At 36.3% G+C, this 16,939-nt stretch overlaps 1 protein-coding gene across 1 annotated transcript in view; it reads right to left on the bottom strand.

Annotated features, from left to right (window-relative positions):
• Window positions 1–16,939, bottom strand: part of LOC113643234 (cadherin-22) — a 197,087-nt gene that overhangs the window by 36,106 nt on the left and 144,042 nt on the right. The window contains exons 7-8 of the mRNA XM_027147379.2: window positions 16,166–16,422; window positions 8,035–8,171 (exon numbers count right to left, since the gene is read on the bottom strand). Coding sequence (XP_027003180.1) covers window positions 8,035–8,171; window positions 16,166–16,422 — 394 coding nt within the window. The remainder of the gene's footprint in view (window positions 1–8,034; window positions 8,172–16,165; window positions 16,423–16,939) is intronic.

Below are 16,939 nucleotides of genomic sequence, written 5' to 3'. Positions count from 1 at the left end.
TTGCCATACTTCCTGCAAATACAGAGATTCCAAAAATCACACCAGTGATTTCTTACACTTGCCAAAGAGAGCGCATGTTCACTGGGTTAGAGTTCCTTATAGTGTTGCGTTCAAATCCAGTAATAACCTCAGTAGAGGAAACTTGTTTATCAGACCTTGTGTGTTGACTCATCTCCACCTCATGAGACCCCAATGCAGTTTGCCAATATCTTTCTGATGTAAACTAAATTGAATACATTAAATAAATCATCCTCTCTACCAGAAACATTATGGTTACAGGTCTGACGATACTGTACATTCACATAATAGATTATTGACCTTTATCCCAAGTGCTCTTATGATAACCTTCTGTTTAAACTAAATATTTGTGATTGACAATCAATGATTTGCACATTTTACCAATTGTGTTCAGATCTGGGAGTTCATTCCTCCCAATCACACACCATTGTTATTTCTATCTTTGCTCAAATGGCTAACCTGAGCAGTGAAGTCCACCAAGAGCACTATGGAATCTGCAGGATATCTGCTTGAGCTGTGCATCTGTCCAACATTCTTCAAAAATCTATGTGTGTTTATAAAGCAAGCATGATTTCATATTATTATATTCCAGTGTTTTTAACATTTTAACAACTTCACTTCTTTGATAAAGATGTTATAGTTCATATATTTCCCTGCACGTGAGACATGATACACTTCCCTTCAATTTACCTGCAATGCAGCCTGCAATTTGATATCAAACATATAATCAGAGTCTGAAAAAATTGTATGTCACTCTTTCTTGAAAGATAGGATTTGGCACCTGCTGAGCAGTTTGTCAGTGCTACTGCCAAAAGCAAAGCGTTTCCAGAGACAACATCTCAAGTTACTCTGGAAAGAACTCAATGAAAAAAGGAAGTGGATCATTTTTCCAACAGCAAAACTAAATTCCCAAATTCCATAATTCCAAGAAAACAATTCTCGGAGCACTCATAAATTTCACAAAGCAATGACCTGGGTACCCTCTACTCCTGTTGAAACTTAAATTTAAATAACATTAAGGGTAAACTTAAATAGTCATATGAGGGTAAGACATTAAGGAAAATGATTTCCGCAGATTAAAGAGATGCTGCACAACTAAATTCCCAAATTCCAGAAAGCAAATGATACATTTGTTGTGTTCCAGTACTAAAATGCAGTTCATGGTGGTGGTGTGGTGTATAACTCCTGAATTTTCTTATATGCAGCAACTGCAACTGACCTTTAGCTGTCATCCAGCATGTTGGTTTGACTGACAGAATCAAATTGAACTGGTTGCCGATACCAGTAAATGTGGCCTAATAATTTAAAAGCTATAAGGAAGAGATTCTAAGTTTGGATTTCACTTCCCCTTTGTGTGTTTGTGTGTTTTAATATGTGAGCAACAGAGAGTGAGAGGGAGATAGAAAGACTTTAAAAAAACCTTTCATTTCCTATCTTTTAAGAATCAAAACCCCAATGCCAAAAAATATCACACCCATTAACTGACATATTTGCTTCTCTTGCATCTTTTAATGTTTTGAACAGTGCTATATTTCCAGTTTGATGGTATTATGTGAGCTCTATGTTAACACTTTCTACAAAAAATTTCTACTGTACAAATACTTTTTTAAAAGAACCAGAATATTAAGATTATGACCATAGTATTTACAGTGATTAGATTTTAGTATAGCACTGTTCTCTTTTACATTTACAGTCCAATATAAACACAGTCTGTGTACCTACTGTATAACAAACATCTACTTTTATAGTATTTCCCAAGAAAACACACAGAGGTGGTATTATGAGGCATGCACAGAAAACGATGATAAAAGTACAAATAGTGCCACAATATGAGCTTGTAGGTAAATCAGATTACAGATTATAGCAGCCACCACACAACAGAGTAATGTCCAATTGAGATCTATAGATCTTTAGGGAAGATGAGGTTGGTAGGCAGTTCTTCTGTTTAGTGCTCTTTTAAAAGTGCAGATTTAACAAGTGAAAAGAAAAAAAAAAAAAAAAAAAGGAAAAGCATATAAATCTTATTTATTTTTCCCATTAGTACTAAAACATACATCCATGTGCCAAAACATTATGACCACCTACCTACCCAATATGCTGTTGGTCTTTCACATTCCACCGAAACAGCTCCAACAAGCTAAGGCATGGACATTTATCAAAGGACAATTTATCAAAGAAAGGTGCTATCCTAGATTTGAATTCATATCTGGGGAATGTGGAGACCTGGGCAACTTTTTGGGCGTCATGAATCAAGCTTGATGTGTATGAATTTATCTCTAATTTATATATATATATATATATATATGAAAATCCTCCTGATTCAGGAAATAAAAAAACAACAACATTTGTATCCTACTCATGCTTCTATACTGTATGTGAGTAAATGTACACTTAGGATGGCTAATGAATGAAGCCTCGAATTGATCGACTTAATTTGCATGGACTTCTGCATTTTTAAATATGGAATATACTGTCATGCAGAAATTGCTTATTTATATTACATTCATAGCAATTATCAGACAACCTTATACAGAGCAATATATCAGAATATAATAATACAGAATATTCAATATATCTCAAAAACATCTCATGCTAGCTGACTAGATCAGGGACTATGAATGGCATGTGTCATATTAACATCCAAATGAATAGCTGAATGTAGAGTTTCCCCATCAGAACATTTCCCAGAGCATTACACTCCATATACTGGCTTAATTTCTGCTATAATTTCCCTAGGTAAGTGGAGTACAAAAATTGCAACAAGGTCCAGTTCTGATGCTTGAATTTCCATTAGAGGTGTTTTTGTTGGTTTGAAGCCAACACCTTTCTTGGACCACTATTTGTATGTACTGACTACTGCAGACTGGAGGCACACTACAGGCATTGCCATTCCAATGATGCACTGACCCACTGATGTAGTCATGACACTATGGCCCTTGTCAGAGACACTCTGGTATTCATTCCTGCCAATTTCTCTAGCATCCAACACATCAACTATAAGAACAATCTGTTTAATAATTGTCTAACATATCCCAGACCTCGACATACACTGTTATGAGATTGTTATGAGTCATTGTTATTAGTTTAATCTGTGCCTGGATATTTTGATTTGTCTAATTTATGTATATCTTTGTATGTACTGTATGTAGTAAACACATTTGACCATGAATGTCATCCATTTCTCAAGCTTTATGTATCTGTTTCAATAGTTTCATTAAAAACATCTATTAATCAAGAACTATTTCCCAATTTCTGGTGCATGGAGAAAGCCATATTCAGACCTCTGAATGAAACCTCTGATTGCCATTCCAGGTTTTTGAACATGGGGAGAAAAATCCTTAGGGGAGTTTAAGAATGAAGGTCTTCTTCATGTATAGGAGTGTTGTAGAAGTATCCACCAAGCTATGAGCTATGAAACTTAATTTTCCCATCTGCACTGTTGTAAGAGTTAGGATGGGCCATCATTCTGTCAATCACTCAATTGGGGGTCTCTCTAAGCAGATGCTGCTTTTTTTGGAAAACTTGACAATGTCTCCTATATTGCTACAGTACATAGTCATCATACTGTAGGCTGTGAATTTTACAGGAATCATGACTGGGAAAATGTCAATAATAATCCCATGAAGATGTCTTCTAAGTTAACACAATAAGGACTTAATTGAAAGACCATGTAACAGCCTTAGAAATGGATGAACTTAAGTTCTTAAAACAGAGCTATTACTTCTCATGTTATATCTATGTATTCTAATATGATTTAAACTTTTGATATAGAATACAAAAAGTGCACCAAAACCAAAAGCCGGGTTAAATATTTACAGATAATCTACTATGTTACAGTGTTTTTTTGTTCTAAAAAGAGAAAGCAAATGCTTTAGTCTTTTGTTTTACCGTTTAGCAAAAGGCATAATGTCTTTTAACAGGGAAAGGTTTTCAAAATGATCCCTTGTGTGATAATGTATATCGGACATACCTGAATAGTATTGATATAATGATTTTTAGTCTGTTGGTCAAATCCTTTGACAATAATTTCCAATCTAGAGAAATGGCACTTTGTTCCAGTGCTTTAATTTAAAAGCTTACCTATTTTTGGTAATTCTGAAAAAAAAAATTGCCCTCTGAAAACTCAAGGGAAGAGTCACATGATCAATGCACTCTATTAGTACATCATAAAATTCCTGGGCAATTAAGCATCAAAAAGTTTTACTCGGCTGCCACAACATCCTGCCCGGGTGATTTTCAGCAAATGTCAGATGTCACCAGTTGCCACAAGTTCACAGGTCTCTGACTGAAAAAAACTTAAAAGACAATCTCAGATGCCTGGCTTTCACATTATTCATTTGTGCCTATGCTGCCACACAGTTTTTTAGTAAAACTAAAAAATGTTTCCTTTGGCTTGTCTTTCTTTTAAAGAATAGGGGGTATACTGTATGTATATACAGCATAGTTTTATATATTTATATTTAACTTTTCTATAGCCTTTTCTCATATAACACCACTGACAGTTGGGAAACCAACATCTTTTCTCTCTTCAATAGTCTCAGAAAAGGTAAAAATAAAGGAGTGATACAGAAGTAATCTATTATTAAAGTGCCAGAGTCAGTAATGAGATCCAGACAGTTGCTGAGATACAATAAAGAAATAAAATGATAGAGAATTTGGTGACATAGATTTGCCAAAATATCTGCCCCGGGTGCAAGCCTCTATATAAAATTAGCCTATGCATTCCTCAGACACTTTGAATTAACTTTCAATCACTTGCACTGTCTAACCCCTTGACAAGAGTCTCTTTATAGATCAATTAAGAACTTCACAAGACAAAATGTGAGAACCCTTCATGATTCCTACCTATATTATGGTATAAGGTACATTGACAACCTCCTCCCAGTAAAATATTGTTGTCCTAAGGCAGCTGGGAACGATGCTTCTGGGCCAAAAATGAATAAATACTTTTATTAATGAATGAATGAATTCTTCTTCTTCTTCTTTTGGCTTTTCCCTTCAGGGGTCGCCACAGCGAATCATCTCTCTCCCCCTATCCCTATCTTCTGCATCCTCAACACTTGCACCCACTAGCTTCATATCCTCATTAATTACATCCATATACTATACCTCCTCTTTGACCTTCCTCTTTTCCTCCTGCCTGGCAGCTCCATGTCCAACATTCTCCTACCAATATACTGACTCTCCCACCTCTGAACATGTCCAAACCATCTTAATCTGTCCTCCCTAACTTTGTCCCCCAAACGTCCAACATGAGCTGTCCCACTGATGTACTCATTCCTAATCCTTTCCAATCTTGTCACTCCCAAAGAGAAACTCAACATCTTTAGCTCGGCTAGCTCTAGCTCTGACTCCTGTCTCTTCTACAGTGACACGGTCTCTAAACCATACAGCATGGCCGGTCTCACCACTGTCCTGTACACCTTCCCCTTGATTCTCTCTGTTATGTTCCTAATTAATTAATTAATTAATTAGTTAATTAGTTAATTAATAAATTAATAATAAAAAACATGTTTATGTCCTACATTTTGATGTTTGATGGCTGATGTATATCTACACACACAGACACATTCCTGAGTATGTATGTATTACAATCTTGACATAACCTACTGCTTTTTAAATACAGTTTGCTGAATTTGTGTATATATTTAAAAAAAAAAAAAAGAAAAAAAAAAAGAAACTGAAATCCCCAAGGTTGCATCTTCCAGCAAACTGTATTTAAAAAGCAGCAGGCTGAGTATTTAAATATAATTAAAACCATACCGCAACTACTATGTTTACAGAGTGATATCCAACTTGTTTGGCTATACATGCCAGTGTTAATCTTTCACAGAATAAAAAATGTAATTAATTAAATAATGCACTTTATTTCTATGTCCCTGAATACATTCATACATAGAGACCCAATGTTAAAAGATGTCATGAATGTAACACATACATAGTCATGAATGTGTGTGTGTATGTGTGTGTGTGATACACATCAGCCATAACATCAAAACCAATGACAGTGTGTTCCCAGTATGCAGTGTTTAGTGCCTAGAATGAGCAACTGGTGAACCAGGGAGTGAGTCATGGGTACCCAAAGATGTAATGCAAGTCTGATCCTCTGGGCAATGTTCTGCTGGAAAACCTTTGGTCCTGGGATGTATGTGTATGGCATCATCTACCTAAACATTGCTGTAGACCACATGACACTGGTACGTATTCCTTACTATTGCAATTACCCTGCCTCATTGCAAAAAAATCTCCGGGAATGGTTTAAGAAACATGACAAAGAGCTGAGGTGTTGACTTGTCCTCTATATTCCCCAGACTGATCGAGCGTCTGTGGAACACACTGTCCTACACCCATGGAGGTCCCACCTTGCAACTTTCAGAAGCATCCTGCATTCATTCAGCAACATTCTTGCCTAACTAGGTCAGAAGCATTTACTGTACAGTAGGTGGCTCAAGGGGGACCTACACAGGCAAGTGGTTTTAATGCTATCGTTGATTTGTCATATTTAGGTTTTGTTTTTTTTTAGAGATGGACTCTTATCCCTCATGACGCTCATGAATGTTTGAACAAGTGTTGATCTCCAGTGTTGACTTTTTAGTGGTTAATAAATATATATAAACAGATTGGGAAGAGTTTGGGAATGACATTTTAAGGTTTCGTCTATACTGGCTTTTCATCATTATCTACAGTAGGATGTTATTTAGCTTTCCAGCACTTAGTATCTTGATTTATCCAATGAATTTAAAATATATATAGCAGCAGAGCCACCATGAAATATCTGTTTACTCACTGTCAGATTTTTTAGACTAAACTTAGTGAAGCTTCCCTGAAGCTCCTCTAAAGATTATCTTCAAATATGTCTGTGCAAAGAGATGTGTTAGATCCTAGTATTTAAAAACCTCTTTGGGCTCAGTCTCTTCTGCCATGGGTGCTGGATCAGCAGGTTCACTTGAAGCAGCAACTATAGCACTGCATGTGGTCTTTATACTATAAGCTGCACTAGAAAGTCCTGGTGTGATACCTGGCATCGGCACTCAGCAGTGTTTATTGCGGTTTAGAGGGGTTACTGTATAAATGTCACTGTTGTCATAACCAGCAATTGTCTCTGTGTGTTGATTATTTCTTTTACCTTTAATTTCTGTAGCATCACTACCATTATTACTATTTTTATTTAGTCTCTCCTCGTTGCCGAGAGACAAGTCTTTGCAGTTTGACAGTAGTAGAACAAAAACAAAATCATTGAAGTATGTTCCTCTAAATGACCAATGAAATAAATTTTTTAAGAAAAAAAAGACTGGTTTATTTATTCTAGCTGCCAACAGTATGCAGGCTTACTGGGAACAGAAGACTTTACTTTACAATGACTCTAACAGCATGCACTTCCTGCTTTGTCAAGCTGTGTCGATGCTGAAATACAGCCCAAATTTGTCTCTATTGTTAGATATTTTTGCTGACAAGGTAAACCCAACAAACCCTCAGGGACCCTAGTCACTATTTTAAACATTATACCAGAATGAAGTGGACCATAGAAAACAGTGCTCACTCACACACTTCACCCAGTCTTTTCACACTTTCCCCTTCCTTCAAGGGCTAACATATTTCTTTGACATAATGTAGAGCTTAAAACTTTTGTTTCTTACTATGTTAGTTTCAATGATGCACATCTAGGTCATAATATTTCACAGTAATATGCATTTATTTATGTCTGATTTATAGAAATTCAAATATAGGTTTATTAAAAAATACCGAATTTATCACTAGATTAACAGTCTGTACATTTGACTACAGACTGAGATCTGCTTAATACATTAATATTTAATCAAAGAAAAAAAAACATTTAGTTTGAGCTACCATAGTCATTCATTAATATAAGTTTAATGGGTTTTTAAACCATAACTACCCTTGCTAAAATGCAGATAAAAAAAAAAAGGTATGTATTTTGCCATCTGTTTATCCGAACTGAAATGACAGGCCTTAGGCTGTAGCATGTATCACATTTTGAAGAAGTACAGGACGTACCTGCTTCTACTGCTGTCACTGTGATGTTGTGCCAGCCTGCTGTCTCCCTGTCCAAGAGCTTCCCCAGAGTGATTGCACCAGTCACTGCATCAATGTTAAAGATCTGCTCCTGATCTGTGCTCTGATCTATTGAGAATCTAAGCAGAGGGCAAGAGATGTCAGTACTTGTATACGTTGAAAAATAAAATACAGTAATTATTTATGTGATACCTAAAAAAAAAAAAAAAAAAATCACAGTTTATTTTAATTCAGCCATGAACCTTCAATTGATTAATTATTTTAAAGTCAGCCACAACATGAATCTGTATAAAAAGCTACATTTCACATGTTTGAACTCTTTTGTACATAATGTATAATGAGGCTAAATTGAGGTATTTATCACAATGGCTTTTCAATGTAGTTACGTGTGGATTTACACTGTTACATGGATTCTTTGACCTTTATCTAACTGCATCAGCTTATTCAAAAACGGTGGTTCCTGTAACAATAGTGTATCAGAATCTAGACCTAGGCTAAGAATCTAGAATCTAGACCTAGACCTAGGCTATCTCTTTTAGATGACAGGTGAAAGATATCTTGCCAAAGTTTTACACTAGGGAAAAGTTAAAAATTATGCCCTTTTAGGACTACATAGCTTCTTGGAACCTCTTGGCTCATCGGAAGGCAAGATATCCATACGATTCCTGCGTCTACAATTTTACTGGGTCAGGAAAGGACACCTTTTACTAAACACTTTTGCTCCAGCATCTGTGGTACTTTAAATGACAAGTCACCCTATTATGCTAGGTATTTCCTGGCTCTGCAAACACAACCCACACATCTGCTGGAAGATACAGTTTGATCTTGGTATCATACTAATGTCTAGGAAAAAAAAAAATTCCTTGAAGCACTTATGTAAAGTTCTTCTGAACAAACACCTGTTGAGATCTCAATACAATATCAAGATGTAAAAGAGGTTTTAAATAGTGCTGTCACATATGTTTGCACCATAATTTTAGCAAAGTGTGCTCTTCCAACATGCTTTAGGCCATACCCTCTATCCCTGGTAGAAAATGTGGCTATGGAGTACATTTACAAAGCACTTGCACCATGATATGTCAGACCATCCAAATTGCCCACTGTTCCACGGACCTGTGGGAAGAAATCGGGGAGGGTTTCCACCCTTGATTTGATTACAGGAGACTAAATAGCATTACTGTGTTTTTATAGTACCACCTACATTTGAACAGTCATTTGTTACGTTCATAGGTCGGAATTGTTCAGACATTTCATCATTTTGTATCAACCAAGGAGTAAGAACATGAAGACAGATACTCTTTTTCAGCCATCCTACTCCTTTCTGTACACTTAATGACATTCAATGGGACATTTATGAGAAAATTCAGAAGCACGGGCCAATAACTGTCTGGTCAACAATACCCATGCACCCCTCAACCAGAATAATAAACATATTACCTTGTGTTACATGCATGAGCATCAGTTTGTTCACATATGTGCTTGTCTAATTGCTGCCTTGTACTCTCTCTCTCTCTCTCTCTCTCTCTCTCTTTCTCTCTCTCAGTCTCTATTTCTCTGCAACTCTATGCCCGATTGGTGAACAGGGTGTCAATCATCATTACCACTGGAACAATTAATCATGGAGATCCAAAATGGAAAGAGTCTGGTATTTATAGTGAGTATAATGGCAACAGCAAGCCAGTTGTTTAGCTCACACACACACACACACACACACACACACACACACACACACACACACACACACACACACACACACTCATTTTATCATTAATGTTCATTTTTGTTTTGTTTGTTAATACTTGCATTTGTGTGTTTCTGTGCTTGATTTTGAGCTAACAGTGCTAACTGATATCTGCTATTTGTTCTGCCTGGCTAGTCATATTAATGTCTCTTATGTTAGTGTTATATTGTTATTTATTGCACTGCTACACATGACTTGGCTTGTTGTGAGGAAATGGAGCTGTATTTAGTTATCTGCAGGATGGAATTGGAGGCAGAGTAAATTCAATTCTGGGAACTGGAACTCAGTACAGCAAAGATTGTATAGTCCTAGAATACTTTTTCAGACCCCATAAAGTCCTCCTGGTAATCTTCACTGGCTGTGCCACTTCATCCCATATTTCCTCCTTTTGAACCTTAGGTGGACTCCAGAGACATTCTACCCCAGATACTAGCCATTGGTATAACTAGGCAGATTGTGTACCTCCATTTAAAGAAGATAAACCAGATACCTGTTTTAGTGTCTTTGAACATATTGCAACTACTGTACCTGTATATGTTCAAACTGAAAGTGACTGAAATATATTTGGACTCTCAATTTGCAATGCAATTTGGTAGGAAAGCTCGGGCAGTTTGTGCTTCACTATCTTTCTAAGAAATTATCCATTGTGAAACTTTTAAAATTGGCAATCCAGTTCTTACAACCTGGTCCTTGAAGCACATAGTCTGGGCCATTAAAATGCAAGGTCACAAACATTGTGTGGAGTTTGCCAAAAAAATATATATATTTTATTTGATTAATGGTGCCCTTTAAGAAAAGTTAAACATTTTTAATTTATTTTACTAAAGTAATAGATATTCTCTGCCTGAAGCTGCTACGGACATGTTTATTTTACAATATTTAAACAATATTATTATTTAAACAATGTTTTTTTTTAACATTTACCTTATATGAACAGACCTTTTATAGAATCCATATGTTTTGTCACAGTCTTGGTTTCTATAAGACTGCCTTTGCATCCAGAAAATCTTGATTGCATACATATTAAAAAAAAATTGCATACATTTAATCATTTTAATAAGCTTAGAAAATGAGTGTGGAATCTAATCCAGTAGTTTTCTCAAGCACCACTGTTAGTGCAAAATAGCTCAATCTCTAGCAAAGAGGACATACTGTAATGCAGCTGCTGTTAGTCGAGGACAGCTCACTCTGTCTCAACAAGCTAATTCCAGACAGGAATTGTTGTTCTATTGATGTAGCTCCTTACAAAGTTGCAGTTTTAATAGATAATGGAGTTTGTGTACATGGTATCCTAGATTGTAGTAGAAGGGACTGTGATTGTTTGTTTTTACCATCTACATATTGTCATCATGTCCATGGGTGATAGTTACTTGGTCTGGAAATTTGGAAATAATTATGTTTCTTGAGCATTTCATTGGGACTGCTTTAAGAATGGATGTAGCTCATTATTAAAGATCCATTCGCTCCATTACATTAAATTCCATTGACAGGAGAATTTGAGCAAGATTTAGTTTATTTAGATCCTTTATTAAAGACAAATTCTGGGAATTATTACCTGTTAACAGTAATGTGTAAACCAACTAATTTTTCCAAGGTAATGCTACTGCAGGAGATCTCAGCTTGTTACAGTCCAAGCTCTGTTGAACTGTTTCATTTTTTTATTTCATTTTGTATTCTGCTCCCTAGAGTTGTATAGAACAGGAAACTAACTTTCTGTGTACAGAATTTTCTCAGGTTCTGAATTCTTTGAAGATCCATCATTCATCGTTCAGAACTCTTTAGCCTGGAGGCCAGATTTTGGTCCTTTTTCCAGTCCAAGGTTCTTTTCTCAGCAAACTGAAAGACGCAGGCTGTTATTCAAACGTCTTCACAAAAGCATGCATTAACATGTTGCAGGCTTATCATGCTTATAACCCTACTGCTGAAACAATCATAACAATCAAACCTCTTAATACTGAACCAGAAGTCCAGACTGTACCTTAGTCTTGCGCTACACTGTCAAACTCTGTCTATGTTTATGAGACTTATTTTTACTTTTAGCCCATGAACAGAAGAAGGACATTTTAGTTTTGACACAAGATCTCCCTTCCTAATTTAGTGATGTCCCCCCTCAAACCAATGTTCTACAGCAAGATATATGGGTAACTGTAATGAAGCCTCTTAAACGGTACAGATATAAAGATAATACTACAAAAAGAGCTGCTATGAAGATAAAAGTTGACTGTTTGTTGGAACATGACTTAACTAAACACAGCTCAAGTCCTTAGAGCTCTTCTTGTTTACTCATCCTCAAATCCAATTCCACATTCAGTATAGGTTCTGTACTGACTACAGGTGGGTTAATGCAATTAGTTTCTGATTGTTTTCCTTTGGCAAGATTAGATGACTGCATTGATAATGTTAGCCTTGCCCACTTTGTAAATAAACTGGATCTCCTTAAGGGCCATTGGCAGGTTCCACAAACTCCCCCTGCTTCTGAAATTTCAGCATTTGTTACACCAGATGGTTTCCTGCAAAAGACAATAATGCCCTTTGGCTTGAAAAATGCTCCACCTACTTTTCACGGTTTGGTAAATCAAGTTTAGTTCATTTCAGCTAATTGCAGTAGTTAATTCTATTACTCTAGCCCAGTCATTGCAAAAGTTAACATAAACCAAACAAAATGGGGAAAAAGCTTTGAATAGTTACTACTGCAATTTTTGTAATATTATCTGTGAATGGTTGCTCCCTTAAATTCCTACTTAGTGCTGTGTGGACTCAGTCCTCCCAGCATGCATTTAGTAGTGTCGTTTTGATAGTGTTAAGTTATAGGTGGATACTTGGTAAAGTTCCCTTGGTGCAGGAGATGTGCTGATCTAAGAGGACAAAATGGGACTTAATAAATGTTGACTAATTAGCATAAGATATGAAAATACTAGTGTAGTCAACACTATTGAGAGGAAATTTCAAACCAGTTACTAATGTTTTCTTCTAAATATAATCAGAAATAGAGAACTTTATTGTTTTGAAAATTATAACTTAGACAGTCACCACAAATGCAAGCAAACTGGCTGAAGTGCACCTACAGTAGGTATTAGCAAACATGCTTGCTCTTTAAAGGTAAGCATTACTGTGTACATGTCTATATTTGTCTGCTTGCTGCTTTTTGCTCACTTGCTCTCTCTCTCTCTCTCTCTCTCTCTCTCTCTATCTCTCTCTCACTGTCTGTCTGTCTGCCTCTCTCTCTATCTCTCTCTATCTATCGGTATTTCTCTATCTGTTGCCTGTATCTACCTGAGTGGTGAACCTGGTGTCAATCATATTTATAAGGGACCCCCCCCCCACACACACACACACACACACCCTATGAGGAACACCTGTTACATCAGTTCTCTTCAACTTTCCACTTGTTAAAAGTGTTTTATAAGGTCTTATCTGTGTATGGATTGTGTGTACTTTAATAAACGTTGTGAGCATACACATACACTCACACTATTCCTCAACTGCCCAGCTTTTCAACATCTCCTGTTCATATAAGTGCACTACTCCTCTAGACCAAAGGAACACCTTATCCAAGGGTCGTAACTCCAGAACTCTCTGCTTAGTTTTGTTCAGGTCATCCAGAAGAGATCAACTCCAACCAGAAAATGATCCACACATAATATGTAGGATAATGTGTCCTTTGATATACATAGTTTTGTTTCCTCCTGCTCTATCTAGGTCCATCTCTGCTCTAAGCTAAGGTGCCAGTAACTCTGCTTACAGTCAAACCTGAATACCTGTGTTAAGGAAAACTGTAAAACATTATGGCTCTTAATGAAAAACCCATAATTCCTGTAGGAAATCAATACACTTAAAAATGTCACGTATGAATTACAGTTTCTATCCCAATATCTGATTTCTATGTACCTTTGCTGAAATCTCACAGCTGAGTAAGGCGGTTCCAGAAAATACCTTAGAAAAAGGGTATGGGGGTGTTTTGTAAAGGTTGGGTTTTAGAAGCTAGAAGTTTTTGTGAGTATGGTACAGGGGAATGAGAGAGCTATGAGCCAAAGTTCTTTTCATTTACATGAGCCCAATAAGGATAATTTAACTTTCAAGATAGCCATGGGAGCAATGCCTTTCATGCGTTTATGCTAGCTAACCTGCATGGTACTGCTAGACTCTTTACAACATCTGGAGCTCTTTTATCTCCATATCATGCATTTTAATGGAGCTGATTTACATGTATATGTATGTGTGAGTAATAGGCTTTGTGGTCAGTTTTCATCTTTTATTCCATTAGAGCTTAACTGTACCTATCACTGACAGCTAAGTCAGAAAAAGCTGGGTCAATTGTATGTGCCAAAGAAAATAAATGACTGTTTATCATTTTTAATAAAGAAAGGATTCCCTTTTTTATGAATGTTCCAGAATAAAGATAATTGAAACTCATTAGCCTCATTAGCCATTGTCTTGTTGTCTTTAAGGAATGCATACAAGAAAAAATGTACACATATCTTATACCCCATTACACATTTACATGCTTTATAAGGTCCTTTGCTCAATTTGACAAAAAAGTTATAAATGATTTTAATAAGTATTTTAAAAACAGACAAGTCATGGTAAGTTTTAAGATAAAATATGTCAGAGATTGAAGGTGGACTTGTGACTAATCATATAGAGTACAAACATTACAAAGTAGCTAACCCAAAAATTATTCACTAAGAATTACACCAAACTGCACATCCCAGACAACCAACTGTGAGTATCTTTCAAGTTATATACTGTATGTTGTGTTGTTGTTTTGTGTGCGTGTATTTGATTATGAATAGGTAAACTGAATATTATGCATCTAACAGACTTTTTTCCACTGTAGGTTACAACTTATCACAAGAAGAGGCACTGAAGCATAATGCAACTCCTACATGTACCAAAAATTAACATTTAGAATAAAAGTTAAAGTACAATAACTTGTAATAGTCATAAAAAGTTTGATGCAAAAACATGATTTGTGCTAGAAATGTGTTGGCTGTGGTGTTTCATTACTTATATCACACAAATATGGATGGCAATGTCATTATTAAAAGTGATCAAGCAGACGTAAATGCAAAACAGTAAATACACTTGTCATCATTAGACTAATGTAATTTCTTTTTATGTCTGTGGTGTTTTAAAATCCTTGTTAAGACTCGATTCTACAAGTTAAGACTCGGTTCTATACTGTTACATTTCTTCCATAAATTGGTACTGTTTTTGCTAATACTAGCCTAGAATGTAAATATCTTTGTCAGCTAACTGACAGTGGACATGATGATGATATTATTTGGTTAATACGTTAGGCACTGTCTCCCTCCAGTCAGTATTGACACCAGTAGTGTCACCCCTGATAATATTGGAGTAGCTATGAACTACTGATTTTCTATTTACTGTTTTCCCTGCTGAAACATACCCATGGAAGGCTAATAGACATCATTCTATCATTCATACTATTGATGGACATCTAAGATAGCTGCTTATGTTTTTTCTGTCTTGGAGCTCTGAGACACACTTCCCTGTCTGTCAGTCACTATGCAGAGGCAACCTGTATAAGAATAACAGAAAACAAAAATCAGGAAGCAAAGCACTAGCACTAGCAAACTAGCACTGCTTAATTGAGTAGAGAATAAGACTTGGTTTTAAGGTGGAGGCCCATGCAAGCAATCGCAGAAAAGACTGATGTTCCAGCTCTTTATGATTGCATAGGGTTTTGTTTTTTGTTTTTTTGAGGGAGAGAGGGAGAGAGAGAGAGAGAGAGAGAGAGAGAGAGAGAGAGAGAGAGAGAGAGTTTTGGGTGGAAGGCATGGAACTGAATGGAGGAGATGAACTCATAGGTGAGTAAATCTAGTGCAGGGAAATAGAATGTAAATGGACTCATGGATTAGCACTGGAAAACCCTGACTGATGTAGGGTATTATCTCAGTAAGCAGCTTGGTAAGTATATCTCCAATAAGGTGTCTTGTCAACAGTGGAAATATATCCTTATCTAAATGACCATGGACCAGGGGCAGGTCATAAATAAACACCACACACACACACACACACACACACACACACACACAAAAATAACAATTTCTGAATATATGTGTTTTGTTCACAAATGGGAACATTATAACAGCTCTGATAAATCTGCTGAATTCTAAAAACACTGCACTTATGTGGATTGATTTAATCCAATTCTAATTCTCAAAGTCTAATAATACATAATAACTAATGACTAATTGTTTGTATTATGAAGATCATATAATTGATTAGATAGATAGATAGATAGATAGATAGATAGATAGATAGATAGATAGATAGATAGATAGATAGATATGTTTTTAAGTCAGGCAATACACTTCTCCAGTGAGATATATGACAGAAAATTAATACCTAAGAGGGACATTATCCACGTCTGGGTCCCTAGCTGTAACAAAGCCCACAAGGGCCCCTTGCTTGGCATCCTCTTGTACTTCCATAATAGCTCCATTGGGTGGACTGAAGACTGGAGGTTCATCCACATCTGACACGCTGACTCTGACAATGGTCTGGTCCCGGAAGGAGCCCAGGTCCACGAAGCGTGGATCCACATGCTTATTCACTGCCTCCAACACCACGTTATGAGTGCGTTTCTTCTCAAAGTCCAGAGGCTACAAGCAACAGCAAACCAAAATTTATGAAATGAAATGTGCTTAGAATGACACAATTGGGATCAAGGTTTAAATTACATTATGAATGAACTGCAGTGATTTATTCAGTAACTAGAGAGAAAATAAAAGCTGAGCTATTTAGGTATAGGCATTAGGATTGAAAAAATACTGTGAGAAAATGTGATCTCAAAGTACGTATTCTGACATTTTTTTGGGAACATTGTTATACACTTGCCATCCACTTTATAGAAAAAAATGTACGCCTGCTTATACAGTTATCTAATCAGCCAATCATGTGGCGGCAGCACAGGTCAAGGTTCAGTTAATGTTCACATCAAACATCAGATTGGGGAAAAATATGATCTATGTAACTGTAATCATGTGGCATGGATTGTGTTGGTAGATGAGCTGATTTGAGTATTTCAGAAACAGTTGATCTATTGGGTATTGCGAGTACAACAGAGAATGCATTGACTGAGCAACAGTTTTGTGGGTGGAGCCACCTTGTTGATTAAAG

Source organism: Tachysurus fulvidraco, chromosome 5 (assembly GCF_022655615.1).
Source record: "Tachysurus fulvidraco isolate hzauxx_2018 chromosome 5, HZAU_PFXX_2.0, whole genome shotgun sequence".
Taxonomy (NCBI): domain Eukaryota; kingdom Metazoa; phylum Chordata; class Actinopteri; order Siluriformes; family Bagridae; genus Tachysurus; species Tachysurus fulvidraco.
This window is presented reverse-complemented; position numbering and strand designations above follow the sequence as displayed.